General features: G+C 41.0%; 1 protein-coding gene across 10 annotated transcripts in view; it reads left to right on the top strand.

The window, feature by feature from the left end:
• Positions 1 to 535: 535 nt before the first annotated feature.
• Positions 536 to 25,020, top strand: part of dlg3 (discs, large homolog 3 (Drosophila)) — a 73,759-nt gene continuing 49,274 nt past the window's right edge. For 2 of the 10 annotated variants that reach the window (XM_068589298.1, XM_068589317.1), the window contains exons 1-4: positions 1,159 to 1,359; positions 2,362 to 2,493; positions 8,551 to 8,636; positions 13,132 to 13,245. In XM_068589298.1, the coding sequence (XP_068445399.1) occupies positions 1,320 to 1,359; positions 2,362 to 2,493; positions 8,551 to 8,636; positions 13,132 to 13,245 (372 nt within the window). In that variant the 5' untranslated portion in view covers positions 1,159 to 1,319. Of the gene's footprint in view, positions 583 to 1,155; positions 1,360 to 2,357; positions 2,494 to 7,491; positions 7,604 to 8,550; positions 8,637 to 13,131; positions 13,246 to 19,822; positions 20,970 to 25,020 lie in introns of those variants that run through there. The other 8 variants (XM_068589344.1, XM_068589290.1, XM_068589363.1 and 5 more) reach the window with 8 other exon arrangements.

Raw genomic sequence — 25,020 nt, 5'->3', positions numbered from 1 at the left:
TCATGTTATGATTCCATATTTTTTAAGCAAATTTCTTTCTTTGTTTTTTGTTTTCTTTTGTTTGTTAAACAACAGTCACATTTGTTTACATTCATCCTTTTTACTAGAAATGCAGAAATATATAGCACAGCACATTTTACCTGCCCAATGTGTAGGCCTAATACTACTTTTTGAAAACATTTTGCTGATAATAGTTCTACTATATTGAAAGCAGCACTTTTACTGTATTGGAGTACTTTTGAATTATGGTATTTGTAGTTTACTTAAATGAATGAATGAGTATCATCACTGAGATCAAATGGTTAAATGTATGTGTTCCCTCCACATAATGCAGTTGTTCCCACTTTCCTTTACCTTCTGACTCATCTGAAACATGGCAACAGACATTTCCATGTGTAAACAGATCTCTGTTGCCTCTGGCCAGCAATTTTATGGACAATAAAAAAATAATCAAAATATATGCAGCATGATCAGAGATCTCTTTATTCCTTGCTAAAAGTCTGGCGCCTACATTACCCATGGTGCATATCGACATGGAGCTGCTGGCCTCCACCCGAGATGAGGAGCGAGCTACAGGGTCTGGTAAATCTATCTCCACACCCACACATACATTTTTGATCATGTCCAAACTTGTAGTCCTCAACCCAAACCGACTCTGACTCACTTGAGGCAATTTCTGAGAGTTCTCATAGCTCCCTCTGGAGTCTCGAAAGGGTTTTAACAACGTGTTTTTTCCGTCTTTAATTATGCTGCAAGCTAGCTCTCCTTCAACCTGTGATTGCCAAGCCCGGTCTCACAGCACCACTAGATGGCACACAACGCAAACATTTGGAAAAGAGGCTATTGAGGCAGCAGATCAGTGAAAAATGTAACCCTGAACAAGATGTTTCTCTGAAGGAGATTGTTAACAAATGATGATGTCATGCTATAGATAATCTAAGCTAACTGCAGGTAGTGTATTACCTTGAATATTACTTGATTTAGAGCCACGGGGACGTTTTCAAAGGAGGCGAGGCGTGTGTGTACATGTGTGTGTGTGTGCGGGTGTGTATATGTGTGTGTGAGGGGAGGAGGAACATGTCACGCTGCGAGGCCGTTTGCCCAAAAACTTGTGGAAAGTTAACATGAAGTGAAGCGTCTCCTCTTGTTCCTTCGCGTGGGAGTGGACCGTTGCTCGCGGACCAAGGGGTGTTTCTCTGACTGGATTTTAAACTGAACATCTCACTCGTTTGTGATTAAGGAGGCGACATTTACGGTTGTATAATTACCCGGGACTGTTTTTTTCTCCTAAAACCCCCCCACTCAAAACCGTTATTTACATGTCTTTTTTTGGAGGTGGTACCATGGTGCATAAATATGGTGAGTAACTGTTAACGTGAAGTAACGTGCGTCAACGGCTTGTGGTGAGCTTTAGGTTCACGTCACGCAGTAGTTCAGGCAAGTTTTTGCACGACTTTTCTGAGCTCACTAACCTCAGTTATAATACATTCTGAAAAGGAATTTAAAAAAAAAGGTGAAATACAGAAGAATTGTTGCAACTTCCGGGCAGAAATTTACTGTTGAGATTTTTCTTTTCGATCAAAATGTTCATGATCAGGTGAGGAGCTGTGAAGTTGTAGATTTACCTCTGTGCTGTGCATCATCATCACTGTGCTGTTTTCCTCACCACCCACCAGGTTCAACAACCAGCGGTACAGTCGTGTTGCAAGAAAAAATACCTTTAATATGTCTGCAAAGGGAATGGAGCAAACACCAGTGCTGCAATTGACTATCCATCACATTTAAATGACTAATATTATAATATGTTATGTAAAATCCCATATTTGCTAAAATGTATGATGGTATTTAATCTTCCGGGAAACTTTTATTATTTTTTAGGAGTGCTGTATTCCCGAATTGTATAAAAATCTGTTATTCTCAATAGATTTTAGAGATAATTAGCAAATTAGTGAATTGGCAGAAATTGTTCTTCAACAACTGTGTTAGTTGATAAACTCACTGCCAATTTTTTTTAATCAAAATAGCCCAAATTCACTCGGTATTGCTCTGGCTGTATAGTCATTACACTGAATATTTAAACGTTTTGGACTGCTAGTTGGAGAAAATAATATATTAAAGGAAGTCACCATGGCTTCTAGGAAAGTGCAATTCGTTAATCGCAAGTTGCAGCCTTAACAATGAGAGGTGGTACGTGATCACATTTTCATATTCTATCCTTGAATGTTTTGACTTTTAGGAGCAATACAATAAATAGTTATTATAACCTAAGTTCATGAGAAGAATAATAACCCTGTCAACAATGAATGCCAACTGGTTCTTTGCTGCTGTTGTCCTGAGTCATGTATTTATTTTGTGAGGCAGACACAGCGCGAGCAGTGGGGCTACTCAGATGCTACCAGGCCAACCTGACCAGTCCAGAGGAGCAGACCCTGAAGAACAGTGTGGGCAAGGTCTCTTCCATCCTGGGCAGTCAGCTGTTCCATGCCCTTCTTGGTAAGAAAAACACTGTTACACCACTTGTTTTCCAGACGAGAGTCTTTCAAAACTCTGACCTTTAGCTTAAATTACATTAGAGTTTTCTCAATGTTCACTTTCTACAACAAAGTTTCCTGCTCACACCCTCCTGTTTCTGAGTAAAAGAGACGGTTAGCAACTTTGTTTTTTTAGAGTTTGTTTCATTTTAGCGAGTTAGGGTAGCTTAAATAGTCCAGTTTATGTTGTCATGTGATTGGCTGCAGTTAGACACAGGATGTAGATGAGGTCAGGTTGTAATAATTTGTACGGGAAGTTAACTGAGTCTAAATGTTTCCCAATTAAGTCTTATGAAAGAGGCCTTTCAGCCTGCCTCACAAAGGTTTCCTCTGTAACATACTCACATTGTAATGAAATCCCAATAAAGCCAACCGCAACAGAGTCTATCTATAGACCGAGTTGTTATAAGCTCACACTTGTCACACTGTGAAAGCACAATTCTTCCCTTGAATTTGACAAAATGGCCTCTTTTGTACCATATTTCTCATAAACCTATGTTATTAATGGTTGAAAAACTGAAACAGTTGATTCACCATTACCTCAAAGCTATAGTCATCTTATATAACTATTCCTAGAGACACAGAAGAGTCACTATTATGAATATTATTATGTGTAACCAGCTATACCTTCAAGTCTGGTGTTTTTTAAAAGAGCTCAGGGAAGCCAATGTTAATCAGAGTTCCTTTTAAAGCAGATAAAGCACATTACTTCAGTTTAACCAACGGTTGAGTGATCCTTCTAATTACCACAGACATGTAATAATGATGCTTGCCCTTGGGTCTGCTGTTGCTACTGCTGACCCACTGCTGGGGAGCTATGGGGGAGGCCCTGCTCAGGCAGCACTTCAAGAAATACAGTTTAGCAGTTGTTGTTTTTACCAGTGCTTTATCTGAAGCAATAGACACTTTTATCTTTGTTTGTATTATTGTTTGTCTTACTCATCAACATGTCAAGTCAAAAAATATCATGAGACCACATGGTATTTATCTGTAAGTGGTTATTGCTGCTAGTAAATACACGTAATGGTTCTTTGCAGAACAGCCTTTGCAGGGAGTGAATAATGGAAGATAAAAAATACCGTGACTTGTTCTTGTTAGCAGCCTAAGATCTTAGTCATTGTTGATGTCCATAATCAAAAACATTTGACGATATATTTGTTTTGTTCATTAAAGATAGGGTTGGTAATTTAAATCTAACTTACTCTTGTTAGTTTGTCAAGATGACCAACCCTCGCTCTAAATGGCATCATAGATAGACCAAATATTTAGTAAATTCTGCACATACGCTACTATATGATAATACAGCATAAATCAATATTGCTTCTGGAATGGAGGTTTCTGCAGACATTAATGTCCTTTTAAGTGTCCAAGGATGTTTTTAGCCATGCTACCACTGTACTTGGCTCTAGGGATGGCGAGGTTGGTCGCTTCACTACTTTGGTCCTGACTGAAATAGCAACACAACCTATTGAATGGATTTGCACAAAATATACAAGCGTTCATGGTCCCTAGAGAAAGAAGATAGATTTTGGTGATCCTCTAATTTTTTGTTGTGTGAAATAGATCAAGAAATGTTTGATAGATTGCCACAAAATGTGGATCAGACATTCATGTCCCCAGGAGGATGAATGGAAATAACTTTGTTGATCATTTGACTTTTCATCTAGCACCATTACCAGGTCCACTTTGAATTCATCCAAAACTTTAGTTTTCAGCCAAATACCTGGAAAACTAATGACAGTCCCATCAACCTTAGATGTGCTTTGGGTTGAATACTAATTAGCAGATGTTAGCATGCTAAACCAAGATGAGGAACATGAAGTGATGTTTTAAATCAATGGTCAAGGTCACTGTGATTATTCTTGTGAACGCAATATATCAGGAACACCTTGAGTGATTTGGCAGAAATGTCCTCTTGAGGTTGAACTGAAACCTATGGTCAAGGGTCACTATGAAAACACATTTCTGGCCAAAAACTATGATTAATATGCTAATTTTGACAATTTCACACAAGTATTTAGTCGTATAAAATGAAGAATTTATGACATTTCGACAGACATGGATGTAAACTGTAACGCAAGGTATTTTATGTTGGTAGAACAGACACAAATAATACATTTATACTGCATGCAGAAAGCTGCTATGTGTTTGGCCCCAAACTGCATGTGATGAGAAGAAAGTGGCCATGTCTGTAAATAGGGAGCCTTGTGGGTACTTAAAGATCCCTTTTTCATTAATATCTTGAGATGTAAATGGTCAAGGGACCCCTTTTTAAAAATGCCAGTTTTCCTTTGCCAAAAGTTAGCCTAGCTTAGGAGCGTTCAGCCCGCTTCCTGACAAGCTCACATGAAATCGTTGGCACCAATAGAGTCATTAGGTCATCTAGTTACATATGCTATCTTCACCGTATCTATAAGATTGAGCTTTCCACAGCTGGGATTGCCAACAATGCCACAAGTCTCATAGAACTAAGATTGAGTCATGCTGAAGTGTCTTTGAGCAAAGCACTGGTTACCTTCTATCCTGAAGGGGGCAAAGCCATAAAGTATGGGTACTGTTTCACATAAAATGTCATTTAATTGAACAATTGCATTAAGCAATATTCATGTAGCTAAATAGAAATAATTTAAAAAGAATATATAATAGCTTGATGCTGTGAAGAATTTTTATTGAATAACAATTGACATCGGATGTAATATATTTTGTTATTTAGTCAAAAGAGTGCAACTCGGAGAGGATTTGCTTTCTAAATGAGGATTCCAAACATTCCTCACGAAGAATGTTCAGTCAGGTCTGCCGTTTCAGAGGTCGACAGGAAAATAAACTGCTCTCGGCCGTCATGCCAAGCCTCTTCCTCGACTCTCCTGGCTCTCTGGATCATCTGCGCAGAGTGTGAGGATAGAGGCAGAGGAGCCCTGTGGTCGGTGTGTCTCAGGTGCAGGGCTTCGTTGACCATGTGGTTCTCATCAGGGAAGGCAGATCGGAGGAGCAGCCGGTTCACAGCACTAATAGGAATACAGTGCTGTATAAACATTACTCATCCTCTTATCCTCTCTGGTTGTGTTTACCTTGGCATGCTCAGGGCCATGTAAAGCAATTCTGCGCCGACCATTTTGTGTTGCTTTAGTGGAGGATTTCTGAGCGGAGCTGACGATGCTGTAAACTTTTTGGGCTCTGATGAAAATGTACAAAACCAGAAAGTTTTGCGAGCAAGATTTATGGCTTTGATGCACTGTGGGAAGTAACGCGCCGTTTGATGCAGTGTGGGAAGGTTCAGCGCGGGCCACTTGATTGGATGTCTGCATGGTTGCACAGTCACGAACAAAGGTTGCCTTAACTGTGCGTCCACCCTTTTGTTCCAGCATACAAACATGCAGTGGGAGGCAAGGGGGGCTGCAGGGAGTTGGGGCACACATACAGACAGACGCATGTTAAATTACAGGAGATCCTAAATGTCTGGGGAATATTTGATCGAGGCAGTGACAAGGGAGTGAATTGTTTGCCCTGCCTTGAAATTGTGACCTAGTTTTCTGTGAATGTGTTATTCTAGTGAGCTGTGGCTTGCTCATCACCATGTAAAGAACCAGGGGCACATTCTTTTTTGTTGTTGTTGGATGATTCACCCAGGCGGGCAATACAGCGATGACTTCAGTCCAATTGAATAGGTACATGACAAATAGAAGAGGCCTATAACACCATACAAATACACTGATCTGCATGCAGAGTCTTTGTATGACAGGGAGAAGGTGCAGGAACCCCCCCATGACTGTGACAAAATGGCTTCGAGCTCTGACCGGGCCATCCTAAAATAGTCCCGACACCAAAAAGAGATCTGTAAATAAGTCCTGTGAAAGAGACTTCTGGCTTGGATTATGTATTTTGTTCCATGGCCAGGAATTTCTGTGGTCTGTGAGGGTTGGACGAGTTCAAAGTTTCTTTGGAAAGTCACAGTTGTAAAACCAAAACTGTCTGTACTTTGTGTGACTGTGAATCTCGATCTCAAAACACTTTAAGACCTGATCGAGCAATTTTATCTGTTTCGTTACCTCTGCCAGGAATAGATGCAAACGATGTAATTAGAAGCGTTAGATGTGTGAAAGCAAGCCAGGTGTCCGGGATGCAGCTGAAGAGCAAATCTTGCAAAACTTAGCTGACGCAACCTTCTCAAGAAATTACTCGATATATGTAAAAGATGTGACCTGCAGGGATTATGGCCTGGCTCTACAATTCACCTCAGCTTTAGATAGCTTTTTATTGTATTAAACCTGAAAGAAGAGTGAATATTAGAACAACATATGTAAAATGAATCGCAAATAAACAAAACCACTTGCCTTTAATACAAATATGTTCGGCATGTAGGAAGGATGAAAACTATTTTTGTTGTCGTCACTTAAATCTAAACCATGTTCAAGTGTCATTGTGCGTATTTGCATGTTTGTCTGTGCCTGTATGTAAGTGTGTACATGCAGGTGTGTGTGTGTGTGTGTGTGTGTGTCTGCATGCCTATAGGAGTTTGTGTGAGTGAGAATGCTCTTTAGTCAGCTGGGAATCAAACTCCTCTTCCCACACATGGCTTCACTCCTCCACATTCAGACACAGTGATGAGTCACATGCTCCATTATTACACTTTTGTTCTCACAGTATCTTGTTGGGACATACTGACTCTTATCTCTCCGTCACACACACACGTAGAGAACAGAACTTTCTTTGAGTTTGCTGCAACAAAAGGTGCGCAGTAATTTAATTAATAGGGGGAAAAAGCTGTTTAAGTTTTCTTTGATTTCTCCATCTCACATGTGTTGTGGAGGACGCCTTGTCCTGTCATTGAACTTTGGGAAGTTGAGGAACTCTCCAGCAACCTCTTTGTGTCAACAGTGCAGTAACCAGTCCTGTGTTTGACATCAGCAAAATTGTCCCAGTGCATTCTCATCAAACGGCTGCCACTCAATAGGTGACCACAGGACATGGGCGTACAATGAGCCTGGAGTTGATGAGTGGAGACGAGAAGAGAAGGGAGCAGACCAGAGTTGAGTCCGAAGAGAAAAGCAGAACTTCAAAAGACACGCTGATATGTAAACACTGTGTTCTTTTCACAGTGTTTTATTATACTTTAATAGAGTCCTAATCCTAGATGGTGTACATGGAAACCGTATACCTGCGAAACAAACATGCCATGTTATTATTGTATTTTTTTTAAGCATGTTAGCATGCTGATGTTAGCATATTGCTCACCAACAGGTGCACCCTCTCAGAGCTGTTGGCATGGCTGTCATGGCTCTTAATCTTGCTTTCTCACAGATATATTTGTTCTGCTTTTACATACCTGGATTCATAGTATTGTATGTTTTTTAATTCATTTATGAAAGTAATATTCTGTACATCAAGTTTCAAGCATCGTCTTACGTCCCTAAATTTGAAAGTTCCCTGAAATAGCTTTTGTAAAACCAACTTCCCTTTCTACTGTACTCAAATCACAGCATGTACCAGGGTATGAATTGCCCACTACTCAACTAGGGGGCAGTGTCTACATGTATTCAACATGTGTAGTATCTCATGTACCCTCACCCTAAAATGAAGCTTTTAAGCAACGAGACTGGAAATTAGCTTTGGTGTATTTGATCAACGATGATATTGAACTTAGAAAAATTCTGCATTTTGTCCAGGTAGCATGGAATATTATAACGTGGGCCTCGTAGACACTGAGTTGATGATTTACTCAGTCACGACCTGAGTCATAGAGTTCAGCAACAAGATAAGAAGAGCACTTGCAATTGTGGAGACATAACTTCCATGTAAACAGATGATTCTCACCCCCACGTTTTCACCCAGTTCACCGCTGAGGAAAACAACTCCCAATGTGTCTGTGATTGATCGCTGGAATCTTTTACTCAGCCAAAGCTGTGTACTTTAGAAAGCCGCGAGGATATTAACAGAAATAAATGTTACAGAGTAGAAAAAAAGCACAAACATCTGTTTGTAAAGAACAAAGAAGCTCATTATTGTTTGTTTTTTCTCACAGATATTCAAGAGTGTTACGAGATGACCTTGCAACTGAACACAGAGCAAACTGTTGTGAAAGAAGACAGCAGGAAAGATGCGTTGGAGGTATTTCCCTTTGTCACATTGTAGATTGGATAAAATATGCATAATGTTTACATTGTATCTGGTGTCACACATGCAGCCGAATGCCGTGTCACTACCTGTGTCCCTCGCACTCCTACGTGAATAAAATGTTATCGTGAGTCACGACTGTTAGTCTGGAGGACACAGAACACAACAACTGAAGAGAAGGAAGAAAAGCTGCATGTTGTGTAGATTTACATCATATTCAGATCTAAACTGAGGATACCACACAGTGGTTAAAATATGGATAATTTAGTTTGTAGTTCCACGTTACTGATCTCCTAAGTGTCTTCGAATGGGTAGGAATTCCTGACTTCATGTCACTTCCATGATTTAATATTGCCTCGTAACTTTCCTTCAGCTATGCCAAAATGTTAATGAAATTGATCTTTGGCGGACTTCTATAGCCCATTAACTGAATGATCTCTGGCCTGCTTTTGAGCAGAGATTAGAAAAACGCTATAGCTTCAGCTTAATGTGTGTGAGTGTGTATTTTGTTATTTGGCTGCACTCAGTCACGCAACGTTAGCCTACTGGATGTGGGGGTACGCGTTTATTCTGAAAAAATGATGATAAAAAAAACAACTAAGATTTTAATTTTAGCAACATTTTAAACATTTAAATGTCATTTTTAGAACTGAATTGAAGGCACAATGCCCACTTTGATCACTTTGAATCTATAAACTGGATCATAAAGAACACAGTTGTAATCTGGTTAATGTGCTCAATAAAACTGAGTGTACTGGACTGCATTATATTTATTTACAGGCATGCCAGTGTGCAATAGTGATTATTATATTAATATTATCAGTTCCGTTCAAACATGCTGTTACATCACAGATATTGGAATGGACCCACACCTTGCCTTAAGAGAGTTTGAGTCTTGGGTACTGTCAACTCCAAAATACTCAGAGCTGAAAAGAGCCCAGTAGAAACTGGTTTTAAAGCTTTTCTCACTTCTAATGCTTCACAAAAAATCTTCAGGGAGTTAAAATGCATCTAGAAACATGCAGCACGCTTGAGTCTCTAAAAATTGGTTAGCAGAAGAAGTTAACCATATGCAAAAAAATACAGGACAAATCTCCAATATCACACTTTTGGCATTAGGCTGTGATGTTAATATTTACAGTCGAGAGACAGACAGGAAACATCGGGAGAAACGCAGGGCCCTGGCTCCGGCCCCCTGCGGCTATATGGTACTCATCTCAGACCAAGGGGCCACCATGACAATCCAGGTGGTTTTCTTTGTTCACGTTCGAGGGTCAGGAAAACGTGGTGGAGCCGAACCTGAGACATATAAGTCCATTGAATGCATTCTTCTACTTGGCTGTGAAGGAGAAGATGCTGCCGCGAGATAAACTATTATTTACCCGCTCACATCAGTTTACCCTCTGTAGGTTTTTTTTTTTTTTTTCCCGGAAACCTGCTGAATTGTTAGATTGTAACCTGTCTGGTCTGAAAGGGGAGTCCCTCTTATGTGGTCCTCCCCAATCTTTTTCCTTCACAAAGATGGGATAGCTTTATTGTTTCTTTGAACATCTATTCATAACATGTATTATTATTTTCTAGCCCTAAAAGACATGCGCATTTCCAAGTGTATACAATGCTTTAATGCCTATATGTGAGTGAGACCAATGAAGTTGGTATGTTACAATGCGTCAAATCTGTTTGGTCATTTGGGACCTTCTGATGAGTTATTAGTTACTAATAACCAGTTACCATTAGTTCCTGTCAGGAAGAGCCTCTCCTTTCTCATCCACTTTCTTGTGAATGGGCTAAACATGGAGCAGGAGGCTTGTGGATTTGACGGAGCGACCCCGCATGTTTGGTTGATGGGAGCAATACTGGATTTCATATGTAGCTTATAAAAATAGATTCTTGCATACATGCAAGTGTTTCTAAGTTATGCAAGGTGCACACCCGTTGTCAGTGTTTTTTAGGCCTCTAAATTCAGTCATCACATGAGATAAGAACCTTTTATCTAACATTATTCCTTTGTGCTTAGCAGCCCCTCCATTCAGTCAATCACTTAATGGCAATATGTTTTTGAAATTCATGTGCTAAGTCTGAACTGGATTATGTATGGTCAGTTGAACAGGGGAACGACAATAAACTAGTCATTTACTAGACCGTATTAAATGGAGTTGTTTCGTCCACAACTTCTCCGAAATATGTAAAGCTCAAGTGAGTGACATTGTTTTTAACAGAAACAATTCTTGGTGATATTGTTATTATTGTTATACACTGTCTAAATACATATTAGATATATAGAGATGTTTTAATATTTTTTTAAATGTTATCTTGAAGATGGTCTTGTTCAAATACAATTTAATCAATATAATCAATTAGGTTAGTCTGATCAAGTTTTCATTTGAACACCAACGTTGAGGAACAGAAACTGATTCTTTGACACAGTTTTTAGCATTTTTAACCATGTATCCATCACCTTAGTCCTAAAGTAACCTAGTTAACTTGAAGCTATCTATTTCAACCAGTTATCCATTGCTAATAAATGTAACCTTTTATCTGTACATGTTTTATTGATCTTATCCCCCTGATTTTATTTGATAATAGTTGTCAAACTATAATCTGTAATGTTCTATTATAAAACTGGTCATATGATGAAATGCAGGACTCACAGCAGATGTCAACACACAACATAATATATCCCTTCTTCCTGTGTAGACAGGAAAGTAAGAGACAAAATATAGGTTGGCGCATTTCTTTACTGTTGAAACGCATAAAGTCAATTGCAGTACCAGATGTTCATCGTCTGTCACTCCCATAGGAAAAAAACATATGACAGTGGTTTGAACTTTATTCTGCTTTCCAAAGCTCCTCTTAGTGTATTCTGTGATCCACCCTGTCGAGCTTCTAATTCAGTGCAGCATGGCTCCTGATCCTTCCCTACATCCTTCCCTCTCTGGATCCCAGCTGCTTGTGGGGCCAGGCACAGTCCTGGAGAGAGAAGGGGAAGTTTGAGAGAGCTGCTTAATGGACACCCAGTGAAGGGCTCATTAGTATTCCAGCCATGTTGTCACCTGAGTGGAGGATGGGATGGAAACTAAATGAGTCTGCAAATTCCCTGATTTGGTGCAGCGTAGCAGGTGAGAGTGGAGAATAGCTGGTATGGAAAAGAAATGAAAGAAACCGTAAGAGAAGACGCTGTTTTTTCTCATCTAGTTGAGTTCAGAATCAGAAAGTTCTTAGTGATTTCATTGCAAAACATTTTTTGTTGTGTAATAATCCTGGAATAACTACGAAAGTAAAAGCCAAGAAGAAACTGAAACATTTCATACATTTTAAATATTGTATGACTTCAAATTATTAATTGATGGACTCATTTCAAATGTGTCTGCACAATTTAGTAAATGCATGTGTGTTTGTGAGTGTGTGCAAAGGGCCGTGTCAGTTGACCTGCCTGTCAGCGCTGCCATGTGGGAATGGAGCCGTCAGAGAGAAACTCACAAAAAACACATCTGATCCATACCAGTGCAACAACAAAGACAAAACATTGTGCGAGAGAGGACATCTGTGTGTTTTGAAAAATGTTTTGCTGTAACTTAAATTTACCCAACTTTGTACCAACTTTGTGATGGCCACCTCTAAAGGCTGCTGTATGTTGACGTTCTGTGTGGTCTTTTACTGGGAACGGTCTCAATGAATTTCAGGTCCTGAAGACTCTGTGTATAACTTATCCACTGTCCGTCGGCACCAGTGCGGCCAAAGTGCTGTCAGTGCTTACAGTATGTTCATCTCAGGGGGAACCGGAGGGTGGGTGCTACGCTCCCGCAACAACGGCTTCGGTCAGGACGGCTGTAACTGCCATATGAGCAGCAGCCGCGAGCTAGAGCCGCTGGGGCTCGCTCACGTGCACGAGCATGCACTAAAAGCACGCAAAGCCGGCCTGGCAATGTCAATAAAGCAAGGAGAAGCTTTGATAACAACAAAATGGGAGGGCGACTTCATTCTCTGCTCAGGTCGACGTTAGTCCACTATATCTTTATATAAACAATAGTTGTTTGCTGCTCTATTAATGCCATGGAGCTGATATATTGCACCTTTCAAAGACTCTTACAACAAACTGGTTTTTATAAATATTCTGTTTGCTACATGATGAAAACAGAAGGTAAATTAACAAATTTCCCAAAGTGTTAACTTTAAAATATATTGGTTATGAAAGTCTCTACATCTTCCACCACAAACTAAAAACACCTCTTTTCCGACTATTCCTTAGATAAAGAAAGTAGCACTTTAGTAGCACTTAAATAGCACTTACTTATAGTTACACTTTTTAGTTTGCCTTTTGTAAAGAAATTGTACTTCCTTGATTCTTGTTGTTCTGAGTTTGTACTCTTGGTTAAATGCACTTATCATAACTCGTTTTGGATAAAGTTTTCAGCAAAATGGAATTTTATGTAATGATGATTGTAGTCTTTGATATCCACAAGCATGTCCTGATGATTCTGTCCCACAGGACCCGGAGGAAGAGGATGGTGTGTCTCGGGTGCAAGTGACCAGCAGGAGGAGCCCTCACAAAGTGGAGCGAGTTTCTGGCTTGGTGACTCTATCCCATGTCGAAGTGCCAAAGGTCAGTAAAGCGAAGCAAAAAGCGGTTTCTGAGAGGTTTTCTGAACACAACCTCTCCTCAGTGGTTCTGAACAGGCTTCAGAAAAGGCAGCAGCTGCTAATAGAAGCAGATACTAATGAATCTGATGATGTGATGATTACGCATTCACCATGACGGTTTAGTGAGGCGTCACAAAAGTGCCCTAGCAACATGAAACATCTGTTATGGTTCGTAAAGGTTGATGACCTTTTGAAACATTTTATTGATGTTGAGATAAATCACAAAGCAGTCCAAGGAGTTTTTCAAGGAGGATTTTTTTCTAGGCATTTGTTTGATCAGTTTGAGTGGATGTTGTGTTTATTGTGATGTTAATATTTCATGCTTAAAATAAATTAAATAAATTAATATTCTCTTCAGCATTTCAACACCTACAATCATAATTTGCATCCATTATGCTCATGCAGATCACAGTAATTATTAGTATTTAGGACAGTAATGACTCAGACATTTTGGTAATATTTTGTCATCACTCTCCACCTGCAACTGTAAAACACCTCAATCCTAAATTATTGGTTTATTTCTTTTTAACCGTGATTTTGCTCTTACCGGCGCCCTGTGCTGTGCTAATACCAAAGATTTAAATTAATAATAAAAAAGTATTGGACTGATTTACGTATTTGTCCATTTAAAAACAAAATTAGCAGGAGTTGGTTAGCTTAGCTTAGCATAAAGACTGGAAATAAGGGCAAACAGCTAACTTGGCTCTGTCTAAAGGTAACAAAATCCATAACATTTGCACCTCTAAAGCTCACAAATTCTCACACTACATCTCTTTGTTGTGTAAGAACAACAATGTGTGGGATGGGTTGTATTATTTTATGTTTTTTTTTAAATTAGTAGATTGTTTGGAAAAAAACTAACCAGATATAATGTGTAAATTAGGGATATTTAAAGGTACTTTAACAAGATTGTGTTACAATTTGCTCGCTGTCTTCCCATTTCCTGTGTTCATGCTAAGCTAACCCCCTGCTGGCTGTAGCATCCTATTAAACACAGACAGATGAGAGTGGTATCTAGCTTTTTATTTAAGTCTTGGCAAGAAAGTAAATGGGCGTATTTCCCAAAATGTCAACCAATTTCAAAGAGTTGTGGTCAACCTGCTGCTTACATGAGCAACAGTCATGATAAAGATATGTCTCATCGGCTAGCCTGTTCTGCAGTATTATTAAAAGCTCTTGTGTTCACATGCCTTCCCTATTACATAGCCAGCGGCACATGGCAGCACAGTGGCCTCAGGCGTTGGCTTTTCAGCTGAGCCCGGAACTAGTGCAATGGATGGGGAGAGGAGGAGGGGGAGGGGCAAGGGGTGCATGTGGCATGAGGATCAGGGGCTTGGAGGAGGTAAAAGAGAGGGAGATGCACACTGTAAGCTCACGGATGCAATGTGTTCCGATGATAATGTCTGCATAAGGATACAGTGACAGCACAGGTTGACTCTGGATAATATGGAGGGGTGTGTGTGTGTGTGTGTGTGTGTGTGTGTGTGTGTGTGTGTGTGTGTGTGTGTGTGTGTGTGTGTGAGACTCTATCACATGAAGGAGGGAGCTAAGGAGTCGCAGCGAACGTGAGGGAGGGATTGAAGGAGGGGGGGGTTGAGAGGAAGATATAGTGGGGGAGGCTGGAGAGAGAGAGAGAATGCAAGGCGGATGAGAGGCGAGGGCCGGTGCAGTGCAGAGCTGGAACGGACACCCAGAGCTCAGCCTTCCTTCGGGTTGCCATGGAAACCACATTCCTCCCCCGCCTGCATCCCTACAGACTGCTCCGACTCTATCTCTCTCCTCGCTTCTCTGTTTTTCATCCTGTCTTTTTCATTCCCCTTTTAATTTGTGTCTTTGTTTTTTTGTTTTTTTCTCTCTCTGTCTCTCCTTCTGCTCTGCTTTTTTACACCATCGAGGCTTTGAGCACAATCATGATGATGCACACTCAGCAAGCACATTGATTTCATACGCATTGCTCTCTGTGACAAGGTGAATGGGTAATTACACAGGGTTTATTTAGCATTCCCATGCACTGATGGACACGTAAGAACTTTGTTGTTTTCTCTGCATCTCTCTATTTTCTTCTCTCTATTTTTACTCCCCCTTCTGTTGAGCACCATGCTTCAATAATGCCCCCTCTAGTCATCGCATTTCTGCCCACACATAGGGCACCGTAGCTTTGTTTCTCTTCAGTTATGGTGTCTGTTGTGGACCGACAGCACCTTCCATCATGTTTTATCAGCAGCTTTCACCCTCCTCGGTTTCCAGCTCATCTTTTAACCCTCTACTTGCACCCCGTTTCATATCTCTCTTTCTCTCTGCTTTTGTCTTTTTATGCTTGTACAAAATATATGCCAAACACGGTTCCTTAGCCATGTAGCTCTGATACAATCTCGCTCTCTTGCCATCATGTGTTTCCCTCCACTCCTCATTTTGCTCCATGTGTATGCTTCTCTCTCTCATTATTCCATCAGTTGGAGGTGCTGTGTTTGGTGTGTGTGGTGGAGCAGCTGTTCTCTGCCACTGAGGCCTATTAATAGGAGACTTAGCCATGTAGCTTTTGTTTTCGGCATCTTCACTGGTGGGAGAGCATTATGGATGGAGGCTCCTCGGCAGGTTAAGTTGGCTTTTAGTACAAAACTGATCTTTCATTTTCTTAGTCTGACTGGCTTTCTGTCTTGGGGTCTCTCTCCCTTTGCCTCCTATACACGTAACAAAGCTACAATTCATTGAGCAGCGAAAGCATTAACTGTAAAGATTCTCCGCAATATTTATTCCTTTCGATAGTGGCTTCCAAGCAAGAAAAGTGAATTCTGCTAAGATGCAATGATGCTTGAGCGATAGTTTTAAGACCTTCTTCCCAACCCCCCACTTGCAGTTAGTTAAGGCTACAGTAGAGCAGCTTAGTACGTGTTGATATGGAGCTGCCTCTTTAAGACTGCCTCACTACCGACTGTCCTTTTATGGAGCTGCATCCGGTCAGGTGACGAAGGAGTAGTCACAAAGCTTCTCTGAGAAATGCCTCGAAATGACTGAAAAGCTCAATACATGGTGTGTGCTGTGGTTGGGGGGTTGTAATGCTCATTACGATATTGTGTGTGTGTGTGTGTGTGTGTGTGTGTGTGTGTGTGTGTTTGTGTGTGTGTGTGTGTGTGTGCACGTGTGCGTGTGTGTGTGTGTGTGTGTGTTAGAGGGTGTCCAGGTTGGTTTATGTAATAAGGGCTGTGCAGGCTGATGCTGAGCTGATAGTGTTGGGGGAGCTGCAAGGTGGGATGCGGAAAAGCATCTCTGTTGAAAAGCACAGGATCATTTCCTCGTTCATGCCATAAATCACAGTTGCTTCTTTTTTATTTGTCAACAGAAGGTCAGAGGTTATTGCTTTCATTTCACAAGATGCATTACCTGACGCTGTTGATTCTCTCCTTTTCAGTCTAAGCTATTTAATTGAGCACACTGCTTATTAAAGACTGCACACACAAACCCCACTTATGCATCTGTGTTATAGGTGAATATGTTTTTTCCAACAAGAGTCCTAGTCTTCTGGGTATTCTAAAGCCAAGTTGTTCTTATTGTATTTTTCAGGATAGTTATTACATTTGGTCGAGTAAGAGTGTAATTACAAGCTCATAGTTCAATCATAATCATGTGTCAAAATGTCGTTTCAGTCATTTAAAAAAATAAAAAAAGGTGTATCCCTATTCTTCAAAACTGGAACATCTTTGTCTACAAGTTTGAAGAAAAACTGAAAGATTGCTACATTTCTTTGACTGTTTGACATTGTTCCATCTCTAGGAGTATTTATGTTTAGTCACTAAAGACATGCCAGTAACTGAATATTGCTTTTTCTGCTTGGCAATGTGTCACAAATGGCAAAAATAATCTTATATAGGTGACAGCTTTATTACGTTAGAAACTGCTGATTAAATTTGACAATATCATGTAATCTAATACAAGAACACTGTGAACGACAACCTGAAAAATAATAGTGTGATTGAGTCCAACGAAAACTTGCGTTACACAACCAACAAAAAAGAATCTGCACAAACTTTGTATATATTGCCGCGCTATGTTTTTTGATTCCACTACATTGTACCTATTTGGGTTTTATGCCACTTGTGCAATCACCTGGATTTCACATTATCAAAACTGCTGAAAGGTTTCCACTTACAGAAGCATATATGAGCAGCATTACCTTTTATTAGTGATTAATACATAAAGGATATGTTTTATCTTCATTGATAAAATTAGGTTGGAAAATTAGACGTCTTACACGACATACACACCAACACTACATTAACCTTCAAGACCCTTTCTTTTCTGTGAAAGCTGTAATGTGATTAGTGCATATTAACTCCCTATATTCCACTTCTATCATACAGACACAGGAAACCAGCAATTGATTGGCTCAAAACAGCCAACCAAATTCTTTATTATATTTTATATTATGTAATATTTAAAGGGAGAGGTTTCTTTCCCCCAGAGGTACTGAATATGTCTACTTAACCAGTTTATATCACAGATCTTTGTGTGTGTTTGTGTGTGTCGATGTCTATGTGCGCCCATCCATACAGATCACATATCTATCTTCGTTTAGCGCAGGGAATCTTTCTTTCTCTGTCTCTCCTGCCTTTATTATGTGTATATTGACTGCCATTCCCTCATTTTGTGTGCCATACAGTGTGTGTGTGTGTGTGTGTGTGTTTTATTTCTACAATGTGATGTGGACAGTTCATAAGAGAGACAGCGAGGCTAGGGAAGGATAGTTGCAACATGTGCTCGGTCATGTGTGCTGTGATCGATATGCTTACATCGTCCTTTCAAGCCGCTGCCTTCGAAGCCCCGCCTCACTGCTCTGATTGGCTTCAGCTGGGTTTGTGGCTGCATCCGACAATTTAACTTGAGGCATTCAGTGGTTTTAGGTCTCTGTTTAAAAGATGGCCAAGTTTACCCTCTTTCTGTTCGCTGCTTGGCAAATCTCTGTAGGTTACAGTGAAAGAATGTCATCATAATGAAGTGAGTTAGTGTTGCATGTAATTTAATGTCACTGAGCCTGCTGTGTGTGCCTCCTGGTATGGCTGCTACACAATGCAGTGTGCCCTTGCCAGACATTTTTTCTTAATTTACCAGGAGGATTACACTTATAAAGATTAATGTACATCCATTTTAAAGGCACTATGTCTTATGTTTGAGTCCAAACAATGAAACGGCATTCATGTATGAGCACTGTAGCATGTAGACTCTGTACCAATGTACTCTTCCCCCATGCAGACACACCCAGCTCTGTTCCCCGTCACATTTCATTAATAATGCATATATGCAGTGCTTTAATGGCAAGACTGTAACATTCCCTCTTAGGTCTCTAAAAAAATAAACCATCACCCTTAGTGTCAGGCTGTTTTATATCTAGCTGTGATCAACCCACAAATTCATAAGCATGCAAAACTGTTCACAGGCAGTCCAATCGCATTACTGAAAATATAACTGCCACACATACATGAAAGCATATAGTCTCTCGTTCTCTCTTTTTTTCCCCCTCACACATTCTCACTCTCAATCTCTTCCTCCACCCACTCAAAAGCCCAAGCGTGTAATCTTGTTGGTTTCGTACACATGTGTTGATGTCATCATTGTGAACATAAAATATTTCCCTTATGGTTCTTAAATGAGGCTTCAGGAGTGCAGTTTTCTCTCACTGCTTATTCTGACCCAATACTGCACATGGGCAGGATTTAGCGATACAATTATTTCAACTTCAGTGCTGCTGTGCCAGTAATGTTACTTAGAAAGGAAGATGGGTAGAGAGTGATGTAAAGTAACGCAGCATGATTTAAATGCATCACTGCTGAGAGGCAGGTTTAGTGAAACCCAGGAGAAAGGAAAGGAAATGATTTTCATCTGCTGCACCTGCTTCCATTGTGCGATTATTTACAGATGTGTGTTGGGACACACAGCCTGAGGTTGCCAATCACTTGCACGAGAAAGCTGTTAAATCTGCAGCTGAACTAGAGATGACCGTGGAGGTGACCAGTTACCAGTCACCAGTCAGAGGGACAGAGGGGCTCACTGTAAGTTGGATTTTGGCTGCATTGGTCTGATGAAAAACATGGATTAGACTCACAATCAGTGGATCGGGGGCCGTGCGTCAGCACTGACAGACCGCAGACTACAACTTCCTGACCTTTTTATTGAGGAAATGGACCAATACAATATTGCTATTGTGCCTTGATTTGTGAAGCAGTACCTTTTCACCCAAGGCAGGCAGCAGCGAGGTTTAGTTGTTGCGGCCCCTTTAAGAGCAGCTAGCGAAGCGCTCAGTCCTGTTGGTGCTGCTGCTGCTGATGGCGGCGCTGCCAGTTGATTGGTTGTGGCTGTCAGGGCTGAGGTGCTGGAGGGATGCTGCTACGTATCTCTCCCCCCTGCCTCTCTCTCTCTCTCTCTCTCTCTCTCTCTCTCTCTCTCTCTCTCTCTCTCTCTCTCTCTCTCTCTCTCTCTCTCTCGTTCTCTCTCTCTTGCTCTCTGTGTCTCTCTCTCTCCATCTCCCTCTTGCTTGCTTGCATCCCTCTGAATAATCCACATCTAGGGCAAGCTGGCTGAGAGGCGATCCAGTGCTCAGCTCCTCTCTGCAGGCTGAGAAAAGAGACAGAGAGAGAAAGACAACGATTTTCAACGCAGGAGGAAAACCGTGAGATTTTGACAGACCGGGAAAGATACCAAGAACAGAAGAAGATTTTCATCTGCGGATATTATTTATTTATACATATTGTTTATATATCTATATATATATTTGTACACACACATATAGATATTTATATATATACATTTATCCCTGTACATAACCGTATTTGTGCTTGTCTGTTTATATTAATATTTTTATATGTATTTGTGTGTGTAAATATATATGATATATACACAAAAGAATATATATATATATATCTATGAATTTATATGCGTATCACTGTGAACCAAGAGAAGCAAGAGGAAATTTCTACCATCGGGGCTGGTCTCTGATTGTGTGGTCGTATACAATATTTTGAATTTTTCCTTTGATCTTCTACGTCAAGAGGACAAAGACTACGTGCCCATTTTGTATTTTTGTTTTCCTGTTGCTGCTTCTCGTCCCTCCTTGATCTTTTTTTTTCTACGTCCGAGAGGAATAAAGCGGAGAGTGACAGGATTTGAAAAAAAAGGGAAAATCTGTAGAAATTCCTGTGATTAGTGTTATTTCCGTCGGCAGTAGCGCTCTGTGAGCCGATCACAGCGTGCTGTGTGAGATCTGAGGAGGCAGCAGAGACAGAGTGCCACGCCGCTCAGCTCAGCGTCAGTCCAGCCAGCGCAGCCAGCATGCACAAACACCACCACTGCTGTAAGTGCCCAGAATGTTATGAGGTGACCCGTATGGCCGCCCTGCGTAGGATGGACGCCCCGACGTATGGAGGAGACTGGCAAGCCGAGCCCTATGGATACCCGCCTGGGTACGGGGGAGGCCAGACCTTACCCCCTCCGGCCTCAGGGGGAGGTGGAAGCATGGGAGGAGGAGGGGGCACTTTGGGGAGAAGTAAGGGCAAGATTATGTCTGGTGGGGGCCCTGGAGGCCCCAACCCAAAGGGCCATTCCAAGTGTGGCCCCAAAGTAAACGGCAACAACTCCAGTGGACAAGCAGGATGGTGGCCCGAGTGCACCTGTACCAACCGGGAGTGGTATGACCAGGTAACTCGTCTTTCTCATTCTGTTAGATAGCTCAGGCCTGTGGGGCCTGACTGGGGAGGACTGGGATCAGATGAGCTGCTGCTGTAGTAAAGGGGAGACCATCCTGTATCTGTCGATTTATAGAAGAGAATTCATAATTAGTATTCATCTCAAGCCCTCCGTTTACCATTTGTTGACTGTGGTTCCTCTATTGGAAGCAGAGTAAGGAGAAGAGAACAGGACTGATCCAGTTCCTCTGCACACACATAGGGATGATCTTCATGTTTGGATTTGATGCAGATGACTAATGCTCATACATTTAACACACCTAGTGTACGTCGTCAAAGGCTTACGGCGATGCAGTTACCAAAGGCCAAAAATGGTGCATTTTCCTTCACTGAAGCAGCACTCGGCTGCAGTTTGCAATTATTTTTAAGTTATCTCTCAAGCTGGTAACGCCGACATTAACGACTGACTTTCTAAATTAGGTGTAAGAAATAGATCTCTCAGAGATCAACTAATTGTAGGATTGTGTCTCATTAGCTCAGAGTAGAGAAAGATATGATGAATCAAGCTCTGATACTACTTCCATTTTTTATTTGGCTCTGTTTTTTCAGCCAGCAATGTTGCTAAAAAAAATACCATATTAAAAGAACGTGTTGTCGGAGAAGGAACAGGGAATCGGCAGTGATCTGTGCCTAAGCGCTGCCTGTCATACACATGCCGCACAGTGTGAATGAAACTGCCTCTTTACGTGTGTCCATTTTGTCTCTATTATCCCCATTTATTTACATGTATTTATAAATCACAGTTGATAAAAGGTCATATCAGCTTCAGAAGCGCAGTCTTTAATTAAGGAAGGTGCATGGATGTGAGCATGAAAGCGAGCTTGGGTGGGGGAAGGGTAGCTCAGTGAGCATGAGATTCAAGGAATGGTTCGAGCTGTGCATGAGTATGTGTATATGTAGTCTCATATTTGCGGCAAGTGAAGCCGCTGCATCATTTGTAGTCCCTCCGTTTATGTCCGATCGCGTTTTGAGCAAGAAATGTGAGGCCATGGGAAGAAGGAAGGTGAGAAGAAGCACAGGGGTAAAATGGAGGCTGAAATTTCAGTGGCAGAGTGCAAAGGATCCCCATGAGCTGAGCCCACATATGAACCGCAACCTGACTGATATTAGCAGATTACTACAACCAAGGGGAGGTTTGAGGATACAAAAGGAGATTGACACTTTGTCTTGTTTCATGTGAAATCTATTGGGAGCCTTTTTCTCCTAGACCAATCAGGCTTATTTTGTGTTTCACACATTCCAAAGCTCACAGCAGATGTGATTATGTAAGCCTTTATTGCTTACATGGAGCATTTTACTATCCAACAGTATTACCACCTAATTTTTCTACTGCTCCTTTGCAGCATTCCATATGCAACTTACAATGAAGCAAATTGGTATCTGAATAGGCTGAATGTTGGCATCTTATGTTGTTGAAGCAGCACTGTTAATAGATAAACCACCCTGTAGAATCCTATCTGGTCCTGTCCTTTCAAAGGATCCTCGCTTCCTTGCTGTAACATGTGAATGTGCAACACAATAAAACAGTGGAGAAAATATCCAACAAAGCATTTATACTTTCAGTCCAGGAGCATCTACGTTGGAATAAAAAAAAGAATGAATCAGCGATGGGAGGATGGTGGAGGAAAAGCAGTCAGTGGGGTGAAAATGCTAAGGTTGAAAAAGAGAGAAATAAGCCAATAAAGGCAGGCAGTAGGCCTGGAGAGGGGGAGGGGGTTATGTAAGAGGAGGCAGTTGGTGGTGCTGTCAGAGAGAGAGCCAGCAAACCCTGACACTGTGGACAAGCATCTGTCCCTCCATCTCTTAAAACAGGCATGCAAGCGGCCAGTGCGCTTCCTGTGAACGGGCTATAGCACACGGCATGGACGGAGACGCACACCCACCACCTTCCTCAGCTTTCCTCAGTCACCATTGCTCATCCTTGGGTGGGAATTGTGAATGCTACCCCTCCCCCACTACCTATACACAGTCGGAGAGCAGGGCAGTCATCACACACGCCCAACCACGCACGTCTATTATCATATAGCTTTCATAACAACTTGTGTTTTTGGTGGCTAGCACGATGAAAAGCAATAACCTTACACGGCCATTCAGAAAGATCCGAGGTGGCTTTTTATAGCTGCAGCGTTGACATTTCCAGATGGCTTCTGTAGCCATGAACATTTCATGTATGTGTGAGGAAATCATTACACCACCCCAAGACATGACGATACCATATTAATTGTATTTCCCCTCTGTCATCTATTTACGAAACAATTGTGCTGCTTTTGTCAAAAGCTTGCTAGGTTAATTATGAATGATTCCAGTTGGGATTATAAGAACATTCTTTAAAACAAGAGCTTTTGAATTTAAATCTGAGAAAAGTAGAGACCTCAGTCTACTGGGAGCTTCACTCAGAAAGCTCCCTCTCCCCCCCGGGGCTCCAATATGGCTTTGTGTGTTCTCCAGCTCTGTGGCTATGATTAGTTTAAAATATTAATTGGATTTTACTTTATTTATGAGCATCAAGATTTGGTCCAGAATTCTTTGCCAGGCCGGTTGTTTATAACAGGCCTCTGTAGTGGCTGTGGTGTTTTAAATGAACGCACAGGCACGGTGGGCGTTCATTTAAAACACTCCCAACGGTGATTACGACTCGAAAGCCTTCGGGCTGCGATCATAAATGTTTGTGCATCTGTGTGTATGTATGTGTTTCTCTTATAGTCACATTGATTTATTGGTATCGTTGGTTTGTACTTCTCTCTGATGAGATTTAGTTTGGGTGGGATTTGATTTGCCATTCCTGTAAGAGCAATCCAGAGAGTATTAACGGATGGGATTTACATGTGCTCCATGTCCGAATGTCTTGAGCTGGATCCCCTGCTGTTATCTTGAAAGGCTCCTTCTGAAACCTGGAGTATTCTCTTCAGGTCAATAGAGATTTATATGAGCTTGTCTTGAAATAAAAAAGGCAAGACATTGTGTGATCTGACTGAAATTGAATGCACTCAGCACATCCATACGTTTTGTTTATAAATCTAATGTGAATGCCTAGATGGACATTTCCGATACTTTCAGTCCAGTATTACACATATTACATACTGCACTTTGGTTTTCTTGTCTCAAATAAGAGAATAAGTTTTCATAATATTATGTGTCACATTACACATCCGTATTTCTTTCCTCTGATATGTCAGAAAGACAGCAGATTCCTTACTTGGTGTTAATCCTCATGACGTTGGGTAAAGTAGGAAGAGAGCGGAGAGCTGCTAGAAACTGATGTTATAGAAGATGCTTAGCGAGAGGTGGCTTAGAGCTGGTTGTATGGCCCGACCCAAAATATGATCCAATAAGATTTTTCTCAAGCGCTTCTCCGTCTTCCCCAAATCTTTGTACTGATGAAAGGAGGACTCCCCATGAGGACAGACTACTTTGACCTCGAGAAACAAGGACATCTTGAAAGCGCTGCCTTGTTGTGAGCTTTTTCTTATGATTAGACACACAATATGTGTTTGTTTTTACCGCCGCACTTTTGGTTGTAGATCTCGTTACGTCACAGGTGTGAAGTGGGCTTCCATTTGGTCATTTTGTACACGTGTCAGGATGATGATTCTGTTGTGGCCTGGCGGAAAACATCCCAGGTGTGGAAAAGATTGAAGGCGTTTTTTTAACCACAGATTGTGTTTCACTTGCTGAATTCATACTTTTTTTTTAATGGAGCATTGGTCCTTCTCGTTTCATGTGACCGTTCTTTTTGGTTCTCCTTCTTGCAGTAATCCACGACTTAATGCTCCAAAATAATGTTCTATTTACATTTCGTTATTGATTTGATCATATATGTATTGGTTTGATGATGTATTATATGATATTCAGGTCGACTTTCTCTTCATCGGAGCGTCAAGTAAAAATTGTACATTATATTCAAGGCTTATAATTTGAACAATGCTAAAAGAAATGACACCAACAATACAGCCCTAAAAATTATAATTATTGTCTCGTACAGTCCCACCAGTGATTAAAGTCAC

The sequence above is a fragment of the Clinocottus analis genome, unplaced genomic scaffold, assembly GCF_023055335.1.
Source record: "Clinocottus analis isolate CAN_PGR_092001 unplaced genomic scaffold, fCliAna1.0.p SCAF_10, whole genome shotgun sequence".
In the NCBI taxonomy this organism is placed as follows: domain Eukaryota; kingdom Metazoa; phylum Chordata; class Actinopteri; order Perciformes; family Cottidae; genus Clinocottus; species Clinocottus analis.
The sequence above is the reverse complement of the archived record's forward strand: the minus strand, read 5'-3'. Positions and strand labels throughout refer to the sequence as shown.